Source organism: Nelusetta ayraudi, unplaced genomic scaffold, assembly GCF_046127955.1.
Source record: "Nelusetta ayraudi isolate G7.1 ecotype Tasmania unplaced genomic scaffold, CSIRO-AGI_Nayr_v1 ptg000042l, whole genome shotgun sequence".
Taxonomy (NCBI): Eukaryota; Metazoa; Chordata; class Actinopteri; order Tetraodontiformes; family Monacanthidae; genus Nelusetta; species Nelusetta ayraudi.
The window spans coordinates 12,051,161-12,068,883 of record NW_027466092.1 but is presented as its reverse complement, the minus strand read 5'-3'; the positions used below and the strand labels follow the sequence as shown (position 1 = coordinate 12,068,883).

General features: G+C 46.6%; 1 protein-coding gene across 1 annotated transcript; it reads right to left on the bottom strand.

The window, feature by feature from the left end:
- Positions 1-3,531: 3,531 nt before the first annotated feature.
- On the bottom strand, positions 3,532-16,015 carry sbk1 (SH3 domain binding kinase 1). Its single transcript, XM_076034467.1, has 4 exons — positions 15,219-16,015; positions 8,769-9,010; positions 7,642-7,844; positions 3,532-7,199 (listed from the first exon to the last, which is right to left on the bottom strand). The coding sequence occupies exons 1-4, from the start codon at positions 15,254-15,256 to the stop codon at positions 6,360-6,362; spliced, it is 1,323 nt and encodes a 440-aa protein (XP_075890582.1). The 5' UTR covers positions 15,257-16,015; the 3' UTR covers positions 3,532-6,359.
- Between the last annotated feature and the right edge of the window lie 1,708 nt (positions 16,016-17,723).

Below are 17,723 nucleotides of genomic sequence, written 5' to 3'. Positions count from 1 at the left end.
CTGCTCAAACATCCTGAAGGCTCCCAATGTGACTTTGAAATAAGCACCAGGTTTCCAGCCAAGGCGTCCACTTTAGCCTGAGAGCGGCGCTCATGTGAACATTCTGACAGATCAGTGAGAAAGTGACACAGCCGCCTGCGTTTTCACGCCCCTGTAAGTTTCCGTGTTAGAGCAGAGACAGAGATGGGGAGAAGAGGTGGCGAGCTCCTGGTGTGAGGCGGTTCGAAATGCTTCAGTCCGTCAACAACGAGAAAACCTCGTCCGAGGATTCCAACGTAGAGGGTAATCTATTACTAAGGAATCCACGACTGTAGTTAAACTACTTTTCTAGTGACAGAGTAATGTAACGGGATTACTGTGGCAAAACTGGTAATTATATCATAATTACTTTATGAAGTAACAATTCCATTACTTTTCTGAAATATTTGGGAAGCTAAAAATGTCTTATTATCCTCAAAATATCTGAAATTTAGAAAAACAACCGAAAACAACGATGTCGCAGATTGAGGATGCAGCTGTGCATGCAACGTCATGTGCAGGAAACAAGATGTTCTCAACTGTTACTTTATCTTTTTTTTAAGTAAAGTAATTTGTAATTAGTAATTGATTACTTATGAAAAAAAAGTAGTTAAAGAAGTAATTAGATTACTTTTTTAAGGAGTAATCAATAATCAGTGGTTGGATTACTTTTATGGAGTAATCCCAACAACACTGTGTTGTTGTCCCTGACAACAAGTGTTTGTCCCTTTATAGGAACTGTCCAGACATGCAGTCCTGGTACACTTTACCCTCTCTGTACATTGATATATCCAATATATCCAGTCTAGTATTTGGAATTGTAAAGGAAATTTTTATTTCACATTTTCTGTTTACTTATCTTTGACGAGGATCTTAGGAATTATTTCCTTGTACAGGTGATGTGCTGATGCAGTTGAAGTTGAGTGACGGCCGAAGCGACAGTGAGCAAGATAGCGCTGAGCAAAGGGTCAAGCGCTGTGTCATTATTTTGCTTTCACACGTCCTTTTGATGCTTTGAGTCTCTCCGTCCATCCAAAGGTCTCCGTTCAGGATGGATCAGCAGCCAGGCAAAATTAAAATGTTGCCCTGGCGATGCTCATCAGAAGTCACGGTGCCTCATGTGGGAATTGCATGAGACAGCAAATGGTTCCCACGTCAGTCACACGGTCACCGCACACTAGGCGTTTCAGCGCTCGCTGAGGAAGCACAACCGAGGGGGCGATTTAGAACTTGATCTTGTGTAGACGGCTGCATGGAGGGATATCGCCTCAGCTCGCCGTTCACTCTCTGGACCACCTACTGACGGATTAACACCCAGATTCCACAATCCTGAGTCTTAAATTGGTTTTTGCTTTCTCTTTTTTTTCTTTCCTCCAAGCTTTCACAAAGAAATAGTCCAACACCGGTTAAATAAATCTTAACAGGGTCAAATCGGGGGGAAGAAGTCTACCAGCTGCACATATGTTTGAAAAGATATCAACAATTCCCAAAATTCTAGATTCTGCAAAGGATTAAAATGGGGGAATTTACGCTGTATTTTTTTTAACCTGCAACTGCTCTAGTTGTTAATGTAACCTTCAACACCAATTGGATATTTTGGATTTCAATTAAAATCTTGCTCATCTGTTTTGGCAGCCTCTAACACAAAGTATTTTCACTCAACTTTAAGACTGAGCCATCTTTCTTTTCATTGCGATTAAACCACCCACCGGCTACTTCTGCGATGTGCCCTTTAAGAACCCCCACAAGATGAAGAGCGTAACTGCTGCCACTTTCAATCAGAATTGGGCAAAAGTGGTCACATTAAAAGAGCTGCATGTACTGTCTGGGGCTGTAGATTCAGGAAACTTAAGGTGTTTTCGATCAATTTTCCTTTGAAAAACCCAGAGCATCTTTCACGACAGAGAACACTGTGGATTTTCCTTGTCTACAGTTCATCTATTTATAAATAATTGGGTTTGAACATTAAATATACTTCCAAATTAAAAGTTTCATCTTTGTAAGGAAATGGTGTTAGAAATAGAGGAAAAAGCAGAAGAAGAAAAAAATCGAGTCTAATAGAAATTGTTGTTGTTTGTTCCTTCTAGGCTTTAATAGGAAATGGTGGCCCCCATTAAACGAGAACTGCAGTCAACCGCAAACAGAAAGACATTGATTCCATAAAGGTAATTGCACACTGCAATAAACATAGGTGAGGAAATTACATTCCATTTTTTTCACGGTGTCTATCTGTAGCACACTGGGCCTTTACATGAAGACATAAAGACAACACTGAAGGCTTTTCTCTGTGGACAACATTTCTTCATTTCATTCCTCACTGACTTTGGCTTGAATTTGGTTAAACATCTCAGGGCATCGTTACTCACCTCAGGCCAGTGAAACTATTAGGAAGCCTTGACTTCTGGCTATCTTTTGGACAAATCTGTTCAACTACCAATACTTCACTACCATAGAGATGAACTTTTACCTTCTGGAAGCCCAAATATAAGCTAAATTTGTTTCAATACCAACCTTTGCCTTCCTCAATCACCTTTGTAAACAGGAGTCTTTAAGCATGAAGCTTGCAGGATTTTACAATGATGTCATGTATTTTTCATTCTTTGTTTTAACATGTGTTTTGACAGGCATATTGTATAGCATCACATTTGATTTTATCATATCATAGTGACACTATCATATCATACTTTATTGGGTCATATTATACTGTACAGTATTGTATAATATGATACTGTATGCTACTGTATTATACTGTATAGCATTGTTTTGCATCATGTCCTGTTGTGTCAAATCGGATCATATTGTGCTTGGGCACACTGGCAGTAACCAAACTGATTGGTCCTATTGCGACAGACAGCTGATTCTCCCAATCCCCTTCAAGTTATCGCCTCCCCTGTCACAAACATTTTCTGTGTTCCTTGATGTGCCAGGTTGTAATTTTTCCAATTTTTTTGGATTCCTGAGGCACTAAAAGTACTTTGGAGCCCTTTCAAGGCAGAGAGCAGTTGACCGCAAATGACAAGTCTCCCTTCACTAAACTGACCACGCTTGTCATGGGTGACCTTTCCCTTTTCTCTTGTAACGTCTGAACCGATTAGCTTTTCCTTGGTGGCAGGTACGGCACAGCTTAGCGCCACTGGCCAAGCTACCCGATAACAACTCGAGCAAAGATTTCCCCCCCTTTCAATGTTGGAGCTCACATCGTAGCTGCCCTGGAATTTGTTGGCTCTTTTTTGAGTGCAATAGATAGCCCCTATCTACAGATGTGTTAATTGGCCTTTCAGAAGAAGGAAGTCAACCTATTAGAATGACCTGGGGAAGGGAGAGGAGCAATTGGCAAAACGGACCAAAGCCTGGTGAAATCGCATGTGATTGTGGCTGACCTTCATCTAATTTGTAGTCTGGGGAATTGTACATAGCTGTCTGAAATAGCTTTGTCTACACTGTCCAGTAGATGGGTGGGGAGGGGGGGCGGGGGGGGTGGGGGTACTCCACCACCAACTGGCCACAGAAACACCCTGGAGTCAAGAGATGTGGTGCATAAATTTATTTTTTTCCTCATATATTAACATTTTATTTATATATTTATTTTTTATTTTTATTTAAAGACACAATACACAGAGTATTTACATGGACGTCTAAATCAACATTTCCTTGGATTGAGATAAATTAACATGGCTGCTCTCTGGAGCTTAAATTCAATTAAATTAAAAATTTAATTGAAAAAAGCATTGTTTTACATTTTCTCACATAACAACTCATATGAGAAGGAAAAAACAAACTGGACATAATAACAGGCAAATATCAGACAGTGCTTATGGCCATGATGGTGCTAGAACAGTGTGCCATTTACACGGGGGGGCTACATGTAATTATGGATTCAAAGGTCACGTTTTAAAATATCATGAGATATTTTTTTCAAGGATGCTCATGTTCCATTTCATGGCGTTAAACTGCATCACAACGCAGATTCCCTCCTTATTTTTTTTTCCCGAGCCGTCCACTCTGATGCCTGTCTTGTAGTGACATTAAGACGCCGCATTACACGACACACAGACAGAGCAGCGAGCTGCAGGGACGGGGAAAACTCATCCCACATCAATCCGCTGCCGGATTACCTTGCAACAGTCCCTGCGAGGCGTACAATACGTCCCTTCGAGGAGACGTCATCACCAATCAGGTCAAATTTGTCCAATCAAGGCAATGAAAAGAGACAAGGGAAAATGATAGTGCTTTGATTATATGTGAGGAAGACCAGCATTTCGGTCCTCGTAAAAAAACAAAAAAACAATAATAATAATAATAAAAATGACATGTGAGAATCTGCAGAAATGTGTCACGGAGCCTAATAAGCCAAGCAGCTGTCGAGAGGAGCGGTGGGGTGACTGGGAGGGGAGGACAGTGGCCAGTTGCTTCATTTGGGCTCAATTAGACTTGATTTTCAAGTGGAGGACAGAAGCTGAGAGCGCCGACGCTGTCACTATGGCGACAGAGCTGATGGGTCACACACACTCAAACGTGAATGATCGAACAGTTTGTGACGCTTTCGTAATTGCAGAGAAGAATGGTTGGCGCGGTCGGGATCAGTCACGGGCGACACAGCAGTCGTCCCTCCGGACGGGAGACACCTGGGCTCCGCCGTCGTCCTCATCCATTTGGAGGAGCTCCCACAGCGTGAAGGCCGGGAGATCTAATTAAAACTGAGGGCAGGAACGGGCGGCGGAGAGGAGGAGAACACCACGCGCCAGCCTTTTTGATTATAATATCGCATCTCGGCAATTTCAAACGCCACTTGCGACGCCGGGGCGGATTCATTTGTTTGCTATCATACAGCCGGATTGTGCTGAAGGGTCTGAATGGGCCGCGCTAACTGAGCGCCCAGGAAGCGTGATGATTCAGGGCAGGAAATGAATGATTCAAAAGGCTGTGGAGGCTGGAAGATGGAGGGATGAGCACATGAACACTTGAACGACTTCACAGGGTCGTTGGAATGCGATTCAGCTCAGGCACGAGCCCAAACGGCTAAACCTAAAACAGACAACAGCAGCTGCTACCATGTTGTACACTGTGATAGATTGTTTTCCTAATGTATATGTTCAGCTTTCGATATACTGTACATTATATTTTATTTTGTTGCTACATACAGTGCGTTGCCTTGATAGCAACTGTAAAACCCCAAATCCTCCCTTGGCCCCGGCCCTATAAAAAAATTGTAGAGCTACATACATCATACTACCTGATATTATGGTGCAACCGTAGAAATTTCACATGATTTACACTGAAGTCAGAATTTTAACTTGTCTTCTTTCTTCTTTTTTTTTAGAAAAAAATTGTGCTTTAGCATTTTGAGAATCGCACACACACACACACACACACACACACACACACACACACACACACACAGTAGGTAAAAAAGAAAAAAAGGAAGAGATATTTCATCTCCGTCCTCTTCGTTAACCAGTCTTTTCAATTTGTACCGTCCCTGTATTGTAATGTGTCACACCGGAATGAAATCTCACAACGAGCAGTTCGGGGGGGAAAAAAAAAAAAAGTGGAGGACGTGTCTCCCGGCCATTCGGCAGAGTTCCATTAATAATCAAACAGGAAGTGACCCACTGAAGTGTCCTGAGGTGATGTCAAATACTGAGAATTTGTCTCGGCGGCACCCACATGAAAGGCTGCTACATGGAGAATATGAAGAGTTCACTTTTCTCTCACCGTCTCTTGATAGTTTCATATCTTCTCAGAGAAGAAAACCCAATTTTATGCAGCGGACGTTATCAGAAGGGTGGCACTGAGACTGGACCGGGGGTCGCTCTTAGATCACTGGCCGTTAGCCGAGACGCTATCAGCCTCCCCGGAGCTCCCCAGATTGCTAAACTCTGCTTTCAAAGTCAGTTATGGAGCGATGGCTGAGAACTGAAGTCTTACTTAGGGATATTAGCACCGCCGCGGCGTGTGTGTATGTGTTGGGGGGGCGAAAACGCACGGCCGTCTGGATGGCAGAGTGAGCCGCTGAGGAGGAGCGACACCGGCGGAGCGTCTCGGTGGACGCCGCCGTGCTTTAAGGAAGCCGTCTTTGGTCATAAATCAAAACCCAAACAGCCATGTGCTTCTGATAAGCTGTCCGAGCAGGTGCCGCTGATTGATGACGCACGTTGCTGCGGCCGGGCGGGGTGGGGGGGCTAGTGTGATCCTGAGCTTCTCTCTCAAGCTGAAAGTACCTCTCTGTTTGGGGGGGGTTCTCGTCTCCCTCTGAGGTCGTCACCAACGACCTCTTCCCAGCTTTGCGTTCTCTGCGAAGAGCAATCTCGTCCCCACCGCTCACATTACACTCCGCCCGCTCACACGCAGATTTCGATGGCGGTCGCCATCACCATCTGGCTTTTGTTCTTGTCTCGACCCGGTGACTGGTGCTGTCCGGACTCGTCCCTGGGAGACAGGGGGTCGGAGAGGACGCTGCGTTTGAGCGGCGCCGGCCGCAGGCAGGTCGTCCCCGGCGGCGTGGAGGGCTCGGGGTGTCTGTGGGCGGCGCGCGAGGAGGACGACGACGAGGAGGAGGAGGACGAGGACGCGCAGCTGCTGGTGCACACACCCGAGCTGGACCTCTCACCCCGCTTGGCTCGGCAGGAGGCCCTGCGCCGGAGCTCGCTGACCAGCTCGTACTTGACGAAGCAGAAGACGTCCTTCACGCCGCAGCGCTTCTCGGGCTCAGCGGCGAGCAGCCGCTGAAACATGCGCAGGGCGTCGTCGGTGAAGCGGCGCCACTGGGACGGGTAGGTCCCCACGGGGCAGCCGGCCTTCTGCCAGCGCCGGAACTCCTCGTAGAAGGCGTCGGCCGGCAGCGCCGCCTCCCAGGGGAAGTTGCCCGTCAGCATGCAGAAGACCAGCACGCCAAACGCCCACACATCCAGGCTGGTGGTCACCACGAAGCCCTCGGCCCGGCTGGCCCGGCACACCTCCGGCGCCGTGTACGGGATGGTGCCGCTCACACGCTTGACGCGGCAGCCGACGCGGCGGGTCATGCCGAAGTCGGCCAGCTTGATGCGGCGGCACTCGCGGTCGAACAGCAGCACGTTCTCGGGCTTGACGTCGCGGTGCACCAGGCTCTTGCTGTGCATGAAGTCCAGCGCCAGGCCCAGCTGCTGCATGCAGCGCTTCACCATCTCTTCTGGGAGACCCACCTGAAAAGAGAGAAGACAGAGAGGGGGACGGGGGGTAAAGGGAGGAGTTAACAAAACAGACCGCTCCGTTGTGAGAGGTCCCAGCGCGAGGTGCGTTGGGAGAGAAAGGCTTTTGCTGCGTGAAGGTGAGTGAAGAAAGTGACTAATGGACTGAGGAGGGGGAAAAACACAAGCCAGCAGTGAAAAGTCAAACTGCCATGGCTCTAAATTCAGCTGCAACTGTTTTTAAGGAGTCTTTAAAACAAGTTTGAAGGGATGCGTTTCAAGCATCATCTACTAGAAATACTGCAAAAAAAGCAGAGCAGAGAGGAGGGGGAAAAAATGGCGCTGACACGAGGATCCAATCCCAGGGAGAGCTTGTTAAACTGGCAGACTGATTGGCACAGCTGCAGCCGATTGGGGACAGTGATTGGTGGAGATGGGGCAGCGCCGGCTGCTTTACCTGCGGTGGGATGATGTCGAAAAGGTCCCCGGCGGGGGCAAATTCTTGTCCGAACACGTAGCTGTCCTCCGTCTCGAAGAGCACGTCCAGGACTTTGATGATGAACGGGCTGCAGCCGAGCGAGCCCGTCAGGCTGTACTCCCGCAGGAAGTTCTTCAGCTTGGTCTTGTTCTTGGTGACAAACTTCAGCGCGATCTTGGTGCCTGCAAGAGTTGGAGGTTAAACCGGGCTGAGGAGAGGAGGCGTGTGGGGTTTCAACCATGGCCTGAAACTCTGGAGCTGCGAAGGGCTGCTCGCATTGTCTGGTGCTCAGCCCAAGCCTGGCGGCCCAACAGCTGATACGTTCATTCATATTAACATGTAGAGTGAATGATTAGTGCCGCAGTCTCACACATGCGACCAGCTGTTCGCGATCACAGCTGCAGAAATAGAGGCCCACGCTGCATTTTGAATGTGCTGGCCCCTCTGACACTGTTCACACTGTTTTGTGTATCAACTCACAGCTAGCATTCATTTTAATAGCTGAAAAAGTCCCATATTGCCCCCATTTCAAGTATTTACTTTTGCTTTTTGGGAGCCAGTGAAGCAGATTTTCACTGTATATTCTGAAAAAAAAAGAAAGAAAAGAAAACATCTGTAGCGCTCCAGAAGCATTGCACTATGTTTAGCCCTCTGTTTACAGCCTGCAACAGTCATCAACATGTGTTGAATCTAGACTGCGTGACCTGATTGGCAGTCTGTTACATCACAGTGTGTAACCTTTCACAAAATTCTGGGTTTCAACTTCTTGTTAAAAGTGTTGGAACCCACGGCATATACGAGTACTGCAAAAAAGTACTCTTTGTGACAGTTTTCTAGGAAATGTTTTTTTTTTTAAATGCAACAATTAAGATACATAACAGATTAACTCCCCCATCGATGCATCAAATTTGTTATTCTATAAGATTATAACTCATATTAGATGTTCAACAACAAACCCAAAATTATTAGAAAACTCTAAAGTGAATTTTGCTTCATATGGGACCTCTAAGCATCCTAATCTAAGTGTTGTATCTCCAATTCCACACACACAAAGCACAATTACAAGACAAAAAAAAGTTGGAGAAATGCCGTCTTCTCCCACTGACCTTGTGTCCGGTGCGCCACCAGGTCCACCTTGCCGTACGTGCCCTTCCCCAGCTCTCGGATATGCTCATATTGCTTGGCTACATCTGCTGCTGACAGAGAGGTGATGGCCAGGGCCTGCATGTCCTCCACGGGCACCGCTCCGCAGTAGCCCGTCTTGGATGTGGGCGAGCTCCCTCCGCTGCCCGCCCGGCCCGGCCCCGACGGAGAAAGAGACAGGCTCGCCTTGACGCTGTGGGGCAGACTGCAGGGAGAAGAGGAACGCTCAGAGCAGATCGTACACAGGCACGTCTTCATTTCGTCACGCGCGCTGCCATATACACGCTGCTGTCTGCACGCCAAGGGTGGCTAAATCAGAGGGACTTTAACGGGCCTTCATTTCCAGGCAGCTACGAGGGAAAGCTTTCAGCAAATGCATTGGACTTCCTGCCATCTCTATAGATCACGCCGGCCCGGGCTTTCAGATATGGCCTGTCTCTAACAGCACTTACTGGCATAGAGCTATGAGGAAAATCAATATGGGCAGGTAGAGGGACTGACAAATGAAGAGCGCGGACGGCTTTAAGGTGTGTCCGTTGTGGTAAGGCGGGCCACAGATCATTTGCCGCTGATGCTTCTTATGTACTAACGCTCTTGATACGTACAGAGGGGCTGGAAGAAAGCAGGGGGGCTTGGTCTTGCTCAGGGGAAAAAAGAGAGAGAGAGAGAGATCTGGTTTGCCAGAGTGACTTTTTGGATTTGCATTTTTGGAGCTGATTTCTTTCTTTTTTTTAGATGTGTCAGGTTCAAAATAGGTCGAGCTGATTTGAACCACTCCAGCAAAGATTGAGCCTGTGCCAACTGACAACAAATTTAACATCAGGGCATTAAAAAAAAAAAAAGTGCATTTTTAAATTGAAATTAAAAACAAGTAAAGCCAGTGTGGGCCTTCAGGGGGGGGGAAGAAAAGGGCATCGCGTAATGATCTTATCCACTGTCTCTGATAAATCCTCCCCTCTTCCCTCCACGCACTATCAAATTGAATCATTGAATCATCCTAGCAGGCGCGGCGGGATGCACACGCGTGCACATACTAATAGGCCCCCCAAATCAGCACAAAACAATTCTGCTGATGGCCTTTTTCATCCGTCACTCAAAGGCAGCGGCTTTGGCTCTTTGTTCTCCCTCCCCCCCCCCGGCCACCGCTTTTCTCCGTACCAGCGGTTTAAATAAGGGCATCAAGGAAATACGCCTGTGTCGACTGTCAGGTGCATTGTGAGAGGTGTCAAAGCAGCGCAGAGTTTTATTTCTTCCTAAGAAAACTCCGCCGGTCTCAGAGTCTCTCACATATCCTGTGATTATATTTAGCCGCTAGGACAGTGACGGTTAAAATAGGAAATGCGACCGCTGGCATTCTTGGCTCCTCATCGACGAGAAACAGAAAGACTGGCCCGCATGTATCTCGGCAGATAACGCCGGCGTCTTGACGAGCTTGGGGATCGTTATATAAGAGACTATGAATATTGTAGCCTACTCATCGCAGATCGCGCCCACTGCGTAGCCTTCGGCGAGCCGACAAAAAAGACTTTGATTGGGATCCAGATCAGTTCGCGGTCCAGGCCTGGCGAATTAAACATTGAGATGGGACGGGCAAGGCAGTCAGACAGACTGACCGGAGGCACATTTCCTCGGACCACCCATCCTGCGAGGACCCCCGGCCTTTATCGGCGGGAACAGCGCGGAGCGAGAAGGCGGTGCTTGTTTACTGACACTTCCTCCGGTCGGCCGACTGCGCGGCGCACCAGCACGGATCTTAATCGCATTACTCAGCTCCCGCCAAGACAAAAGCAGCGCACCCCACCCAGCAGCGCACGCTGCCTGCCGCTCATTTCCTCTGCAGAAGTGGATTAAGCATCCCGAAATGTGATGAGTGGCTGAGGGCTGTGTGTGGGGCTTTGTACATCGTTCCCAAGATGCCGTGAACCACAGACCTGAAGTTTCTCTTGATCTCCGGGAGATGATTGTGCAGAAGTGTTTGGAAAGTCAGGCTAGGGTTGTGGGGGTGTGGAGGGGTCTGCATAGTGGCACGCCGTCAAAGGCCTTTTTAGTGTTGCCACCTCCTCTGCTGCTGGGAAGCTCAGAGCCGGCAGCACGGCGCTTCCCTCTCTCCTCCCGAGGAAGTGGGACTGAGCGATAAACCCAGCGATAAACACAGATGAGGATTTGACTTGAAATGCGTTTTAATCCAGTCCCACATATTGTTAATCATCTGTAAGCCTTTCCGTGGGCTGCTCACTAATTCCTGTCTAGAGGTACCACCTTGGGGTTTTTTTCCCCCGCATAATTTTCATTATTTAACAGCGATTAATAAAAAAGTGTGAGGGGGAAAAAAAAACGCAGCAGTCAGACAAAAACATGTTGATCTCATTACTTCCTGAAAATTGACCTTTTCTCACTCAGCAACATTAAAATGTTTCCCCCATATTAACTTCCTCTCAAATAGAGATTGATGACCACGCTCCATTTAGCAGTCACTCAAATAAAGTGGAGTGCATTTACAACGCAACCCTCTTAAACACCGCATTGTTTCCAGGAAACTAAATAACATCCTGTTTTACACCCAAACGACCACAGGAGGGATGTTGTGCTGGACTTCACAAGTCTAAGCTATGGAAACTGATGACCTTTTCCTCCTACAGAGGCATAGCAGAATGTGAGAATGAAAATCAGCACTCCTACCCCACTGATAGATTTCCTCTCTCAAGCACTGTCTGGTTAGGTTGATACGAAAGCAAAGGGGCAACCAAATACAAAGTGTTGCACTGTTACCAACTGTTTCATTGGTATGGAAAAAATCTAATTGGCCTGTTTCAAAAGTCTTTTTTTTCCATTCAAAAGAGATGGTCTGCTTTATTTGTCTGCTTTGAATGTAAGAAACATTTAAAACAGACCGTCGGAGAAGAATAGACCAACAATAACAGACTCTTTGACTAAATGTGTGAAATGATTTCCGGGAATATATGCAGAGATCCAACATAAGAGGGTTTTCCAAGTTGTTTGCTATGGGATGACAAGAAAAAATAACATCTTGGGCAAGTTGTTTTTACAGGAAACTTAATATTTTTCAGGTCCCAGTTTTAAAAGGATCCTTCAGTGAACACGTGGGAAGTAGCTCCGATATGAGGTATTTGTTGTTGTTTCCAAGCGACGGGGGAGAGACATTCATTCTGGATCCTGAGTGGACGTCTGTTCAGCACTGGGCAAAGACTGGATCTTTGTTTACATCATAGGTTCAAGGCCAAGGTCCTCAATAACGGAAATAAATTGGGCTTATTTGTTCTCAGTGTACCCACTGAGCACCAACGCTAACACGTTTCCAATTCATTATCGAAATAAGGTGGACTGGCAATTAAAAAAGAAAAAGAAAAACAACACAAACATCTGTGCAGCATTTTTTGCAAACTGATTATGATGAAGTGAAATATTTTGTTCAGCTACACTGTGGGAGTATAGACTTCCTGGGCAATTCTGTAACATGACACAAAACATTGATTAATGTTGTGGGAAATACACAGTTTCAGACACCAATGTAGACACAGGCAGTTTAATTGGTGGCGCAGAATTTTCTTTCATTAATTCACAAAAAGCTAGACTTAAATATAGAATTGATTTTAGAGTCAGTGGCTTTTCACACTCCACTGATTTGGTCTTATCCTGTCCCGATCGTCTCTTTGCCTCCTGTCTGTTCCAGGAAATGTAAACGAGGGACCACTGGAACAAATAAATAGATCGGCTCTCGTCTTTACCTCCCCTCCATCACTAATGGACTAGTTGCTGTTGCTCTTGGCAGACGAGTCATTACGGGCGAAGACTGATCTCCTGTGTCCAATTTACTGTCAAAACGCCAAACGTGCCTTGCCTCTGGGTCAAAAGGAAAACAGTGAGTGAAATATGATGTGACTGCTGAGGCGCCTCTCGCAGTCTGTCCGGGGAGAAGGGCTCTCTGGATGGACGGACGAGGTGTCTTGTTATATACAAGAGGCAATTTTCACCAGTTTTTCTATAGAGATCTACTAATGTACTCGATGCTACACCAACACACCAGCCTGGGCCACTATACACTGTGCAGCCAAATCCAAACCCAAGCTTGTGACAGACAGTTGCAGTCAGCCCACTTTATTCCCCATTGGCATAAAAATATAAATCCCCTCTTTTAACGGAGCGTAAACCAGAAAAGCCACATTGAAACAGTGGGTTTAGCCTCTCCTTGCCATGAAGCCTCCTGCTGTGTTGTGATACGTTAACCTGCAGCCCAGACCACGGACGCTTGCTTTGATAAATCACCTGTTCTCAGCTTTGCCCGACTGTCCTGATCTCCCGCTGAGATAGCGCTCCTTCCCTGACATGCCTCCCCTCTGCTCTCCTTCCCCACAGCCACTTTCCCCCCTCACTGTGTCACACGTCCTGTGGAGATGGCGCTGGAACTAAGTGCGCCGGCAGGAACCCGGTTGCCTTTTGGGGACCCTGCTGGGGGTGACCTGTGACCCCTGAAGACATCACCACCAGAGGTTTTAGAAGGTGGCTTAGGCTGCACAGGAGGACAAAAAAATGTGTCCATAGTAAAAACAAAACATGGCATTTGCAGCGTATTGTTTCAGGTTAAATATTTGGAATTAGATCCTGCCGAGCTTCTGGTGAGTGCTGTGTCATCGCCAACCTCACTGTAATCATGTCCTGCGAAAACATTTACCGAGGGAACACGGTGTACCCTCCCGTCAACATATTCTATTACAATCCAACAGCCTCAATTTCCAACAGGAATGCCTCGTTGTGACCACAGAGAGACACAGTGATGCAGGCGTAGCGTGACGGGGGGAATCCAATAAGGCAGAATAAGGTGTTTCTCCCATTTCATCAGATCTTAGACCATGTTCTTATGATGAGGGATACATGGGGCAATGCGAGTCTAATACCAGTGACAAAACAGGGGTCTGGGGAAGGGGGGTGTGGCCAAATGATCTTATCACAGGCTGAGGAGGACACGGCAACCACACAACGATACGTGTCGATTAGCGGCGAGGCCGGTGAGCGAAATCGATGCGCTGGCCGACGCCGATTGTGATCAGGCTGAGCTCACGCTGTCTTCCTCCTCCCGCCGCAAGTTCAGCTGCCATTGCACAGCTGACAATAAGCAATTAGCGCAGCGTCAATGCGAGAAAAGTAAGGCTATTAGAGAGAACACACTTTGCGCGCATCAGACATGGAGGAAAGCAAATTATGCACATAATGCGATTATATTCCTATAGCAAACACACCCACACACACCTCCAGTGTACATAGTGTGCAGACTGTCGGGCGTCGCTTCTGTATTTTTTTCCAGTCAGCAGGACACACGATTGAAAACATCACGGAAGAGGTTGGACCGAAAAAAAAAAAAAAAAAAAGCTTCTTATTCGCTTTGTGTCCAGTTATTTACAGAGTCTCTTTCCTCCCGGCAGGCATAATTGTCTTTCAGCTCATTTAGTTTCGCCATAGGATTAGTTCATCCCCCCCCCACCCCCTGCACAGCTTACTGAGGGCCCATGTTGGATGAGGAATGTGAATTCTTTATTTCACAGTAGACTGACGCTGATGTATACCTTCTGTTGAAGAACACTGTAGGGTTACCAAGTGGAGCCGTTCAATTATTGATAATTCAATTATTGAATTACACTTAATAACGATCTAGTTATGGTTTTAGGGCAAGATGAACATGTGTATACAACCCATTCAGGGCTCCAGTTCTAAATATTTGCTTGTTTTGAGGTAAAACATTGAAGTAAATGCATCTTGGCCTAAATGCTGCTGCTCACCTCAACCAAAACAATAACAGTGACAAAAACAAATCGGGCTGCCGTCTTGTTTCATTTGGAGTCCTCTCCCACTGTCTGGGTTGTCCCTCCCTCCCCGGGGTTTGATCTGTCAGGTCAGCTGCTTATTTAAATGCATTAGACAGCGTTAATGGATGATATCACCTGTCTGCCCCAGACAATGTATAAGAAAACCATTAACGTGGAGTGGCCCGGATGCCCTCGCATCCATCTAGCACAAACTGAACCGTTAAGAACAGAGCTGGGAAACCAATAGGTGCGCGAACATGAGGATGAAAATGCTAATTAAATTGCAGCCAAACCATTAACACTTGATTTAATCCGAGGCTAATGGCATAGTAATTTGTAAGCCTCGGTTCTTTGTTATTGTTCAGTGCATTAGTATTATATGAATATAGTCCATTAGAGTGGGTCAAAGTTTAAATAAGATGAAGTGGAAGCAATGCTCTCTGAATAATAAACGCGTGCGCTTAATAATGTGTCTGGGTGAACAGACAGCCTTGGATAAGGCACATGCTTTGTTTTGATCTCCCTGACTGTATCATGATGCCGTACACACTGACCCCGATTCTGGCACCTCGGGGTGCATCCTGACCGGCTCACCTGCTGGCGACCTGTCTCTCTCCTCCATGGTCCTGCATCCGCTCGACGCACAGAGCTGCTGCGCTCTGATCCGCTGGGCTCCGCACGAAAGCTGGCAGACGGGTGGCTCTCCTTCCCGTGTGAAGAAGTTATTTATAAATTTTTTAAGAAAAATAATAATCAGATGTTAATTCTCGCGAAACAGTTCGCTTCCGTTGAGGAAAAAGCCAGCTATTCTTCCGTGCCGTGCAATTCCAAAGCTAGAAAGATCTTGGATGAGGTCCGTCTTTGCGTTGCGCTCCTCCTGCCTTCTGATGATTCCCCGTCCAGTTTGTGGAGATGCTCGTCAGTTTGTGACTTACTTCGGGGGCGGATCGAATCACAGCATCATCTGATGGCCGAGAGCCGCGCTGAGGACTCAACCTGGGATCCCTCCTCTGCGCGCCCACCTTCTCAACCTGCCAAGACGCGGGAGGAGAGTGCGTGTTTATCTCTCGCTCCTCCGGTGGTCCACATGACCCAGTTCGGCATCGCGCACACGCACAGACTCGCACACGAACCTATTCATTCACGTCCACACACAGGGTGGGTTCTGAGTCTCTGCGACACGCGCGCGCGCGTACACATACACACACGCACACGGGCAGATCTTGCGCGTCCCCTGTCTATCTGGAAGCTGCGCGGCGCGTCCCGCTCTGCGCGTCCATCCGTCAGTACCCGTCTGTCGGTCGGTCCAGCGCCACTCTTTTGGGGGGGGGGGGGTTACGGATGTGGGGCGCAGGGGCTTTCAGATGTTCCTCCGCTGGTTCCACCAGTCAGCTCCCTCATTGTTCATCGTCTCCACCCTCTGGCAAACTAATACGCTCACGTGTCCCGGGTCCTAGCGCCGGGACACGCTTAATCCAGTCACTCCGTGCGCATTTATTATTTAATTAATGAATTATTTATTTATTTATTTATTTATTTATTTTTTACTATTTTTTATTTTTATTTTTTATTTTTTTACTTTGATTCATGCTCTGAAGGAACAAGCTGCTGCCCTCTTGCATAATTCAACAGCTTATGGCCCCCAAGAACTTGACGCGGTGACTTTGCCAACTGTCCTGATTAGGTAACAGCGAAGCAAGACTTTGAGTTAATTCCCCGCCCTGGCAGCGCGCCCCTCGTTTTTTTCTTTTAAACTGTACTCGTTTAACAACAGGCCTGCTGCCAGCAGGAATAGATTGGTCCAGGTAATCATCCTCATGTCTGGGATCACTGTAACGACCCAACACCACTGAGATAAAGTACATTGGAAGGGAGGGGATGTTAAAGATCATGCATGATGACTGCTGTAAAATGTTGTATTTCTCCCACCATGAGCCCATCCGATGTGGCCACAAATGCCATAAATGGTCCTGATATTTCTTGAAAGTCATGTAATTGTGATTTATCATTTGCACCTAAGACAACTTAACATTTTTAAGAAACCAGAAATGCAGGTGCAACCAAGTTTATCGGCTTAGAAAGCTGAAAATAATGTTTTTGTATGTTTTCAAGCAACAACAAAAAAAGCTATTCTCGTTGCAAGTGATGTTTAATTTTATTCCCTGATGCAAAATAGCCTCTGTGTTTCAAAAGAAGTGAATGGACATCACCTTGAGACTTTGCTGGTGCAGCAGACTTGGCACCAAACAGGCAGCATGGGGCAGAGTTTCCTCAGGGTTATCGCGAAGAGAGTTGTCATAAATCATAGTGAAGGTCAAGCACTTTGGGTTGACAGCAGGCAGCATCCTGGTTCACACACATGGGACATACACACACACACACACACACACACACACACACACACACACACACACACACACACACACACACACACATGAGCTTTGAGCAAATGGAGCAGCACCGCTCCTTCCTCTCTCTGCAAGCCAGCTCTCCTTACTCCATCTTCAGACACCACTTTCGTGTCCTAGTTCTTACTTTTAATGTGTCACCCCAAGTTCTTCCAAATCTTGCTGCAAAGTGCTGGCCTTGTTTTCTCACTGTGCTCAAAATGATCTTTAAGCAGCAAAACACTTTTAACAGCAGTGTCATTGTTCAAGGACATCCACAAGGTACATATCAGTGTTTTTGCAAGCATTTTTAAAACTATATAATTGTCATTGATTCATGTAAAATTGTGGACTGTGGAACAATTGATGATCAACTTTTTTTTTTCTTTTTTTTTTTTTTTAAAGCAAAGGATGGTTTCGTTTTGCAGCTTATGATGCCAACTACTGGAATTCAAACACATTTAAAATCAGGGAATCAACATTTGCTGTTTAGGCAGAGGGATTAAATGAAGATGATCAAACCGAGTTGCTTTCATTTGTCATTCATCCCCACTTAAAATATTTACAGTAACGTTTGCCTCAATTTTCAGATCAATAAAAAAGTGAGTCATCTTTATCCATCTTTGATTTCCATGAACATGAATGACTCAGACATGTTACTGTCTTTAACACAATACGTTGTTAGCATCTACTTAATTTAGGATTTTTGGAA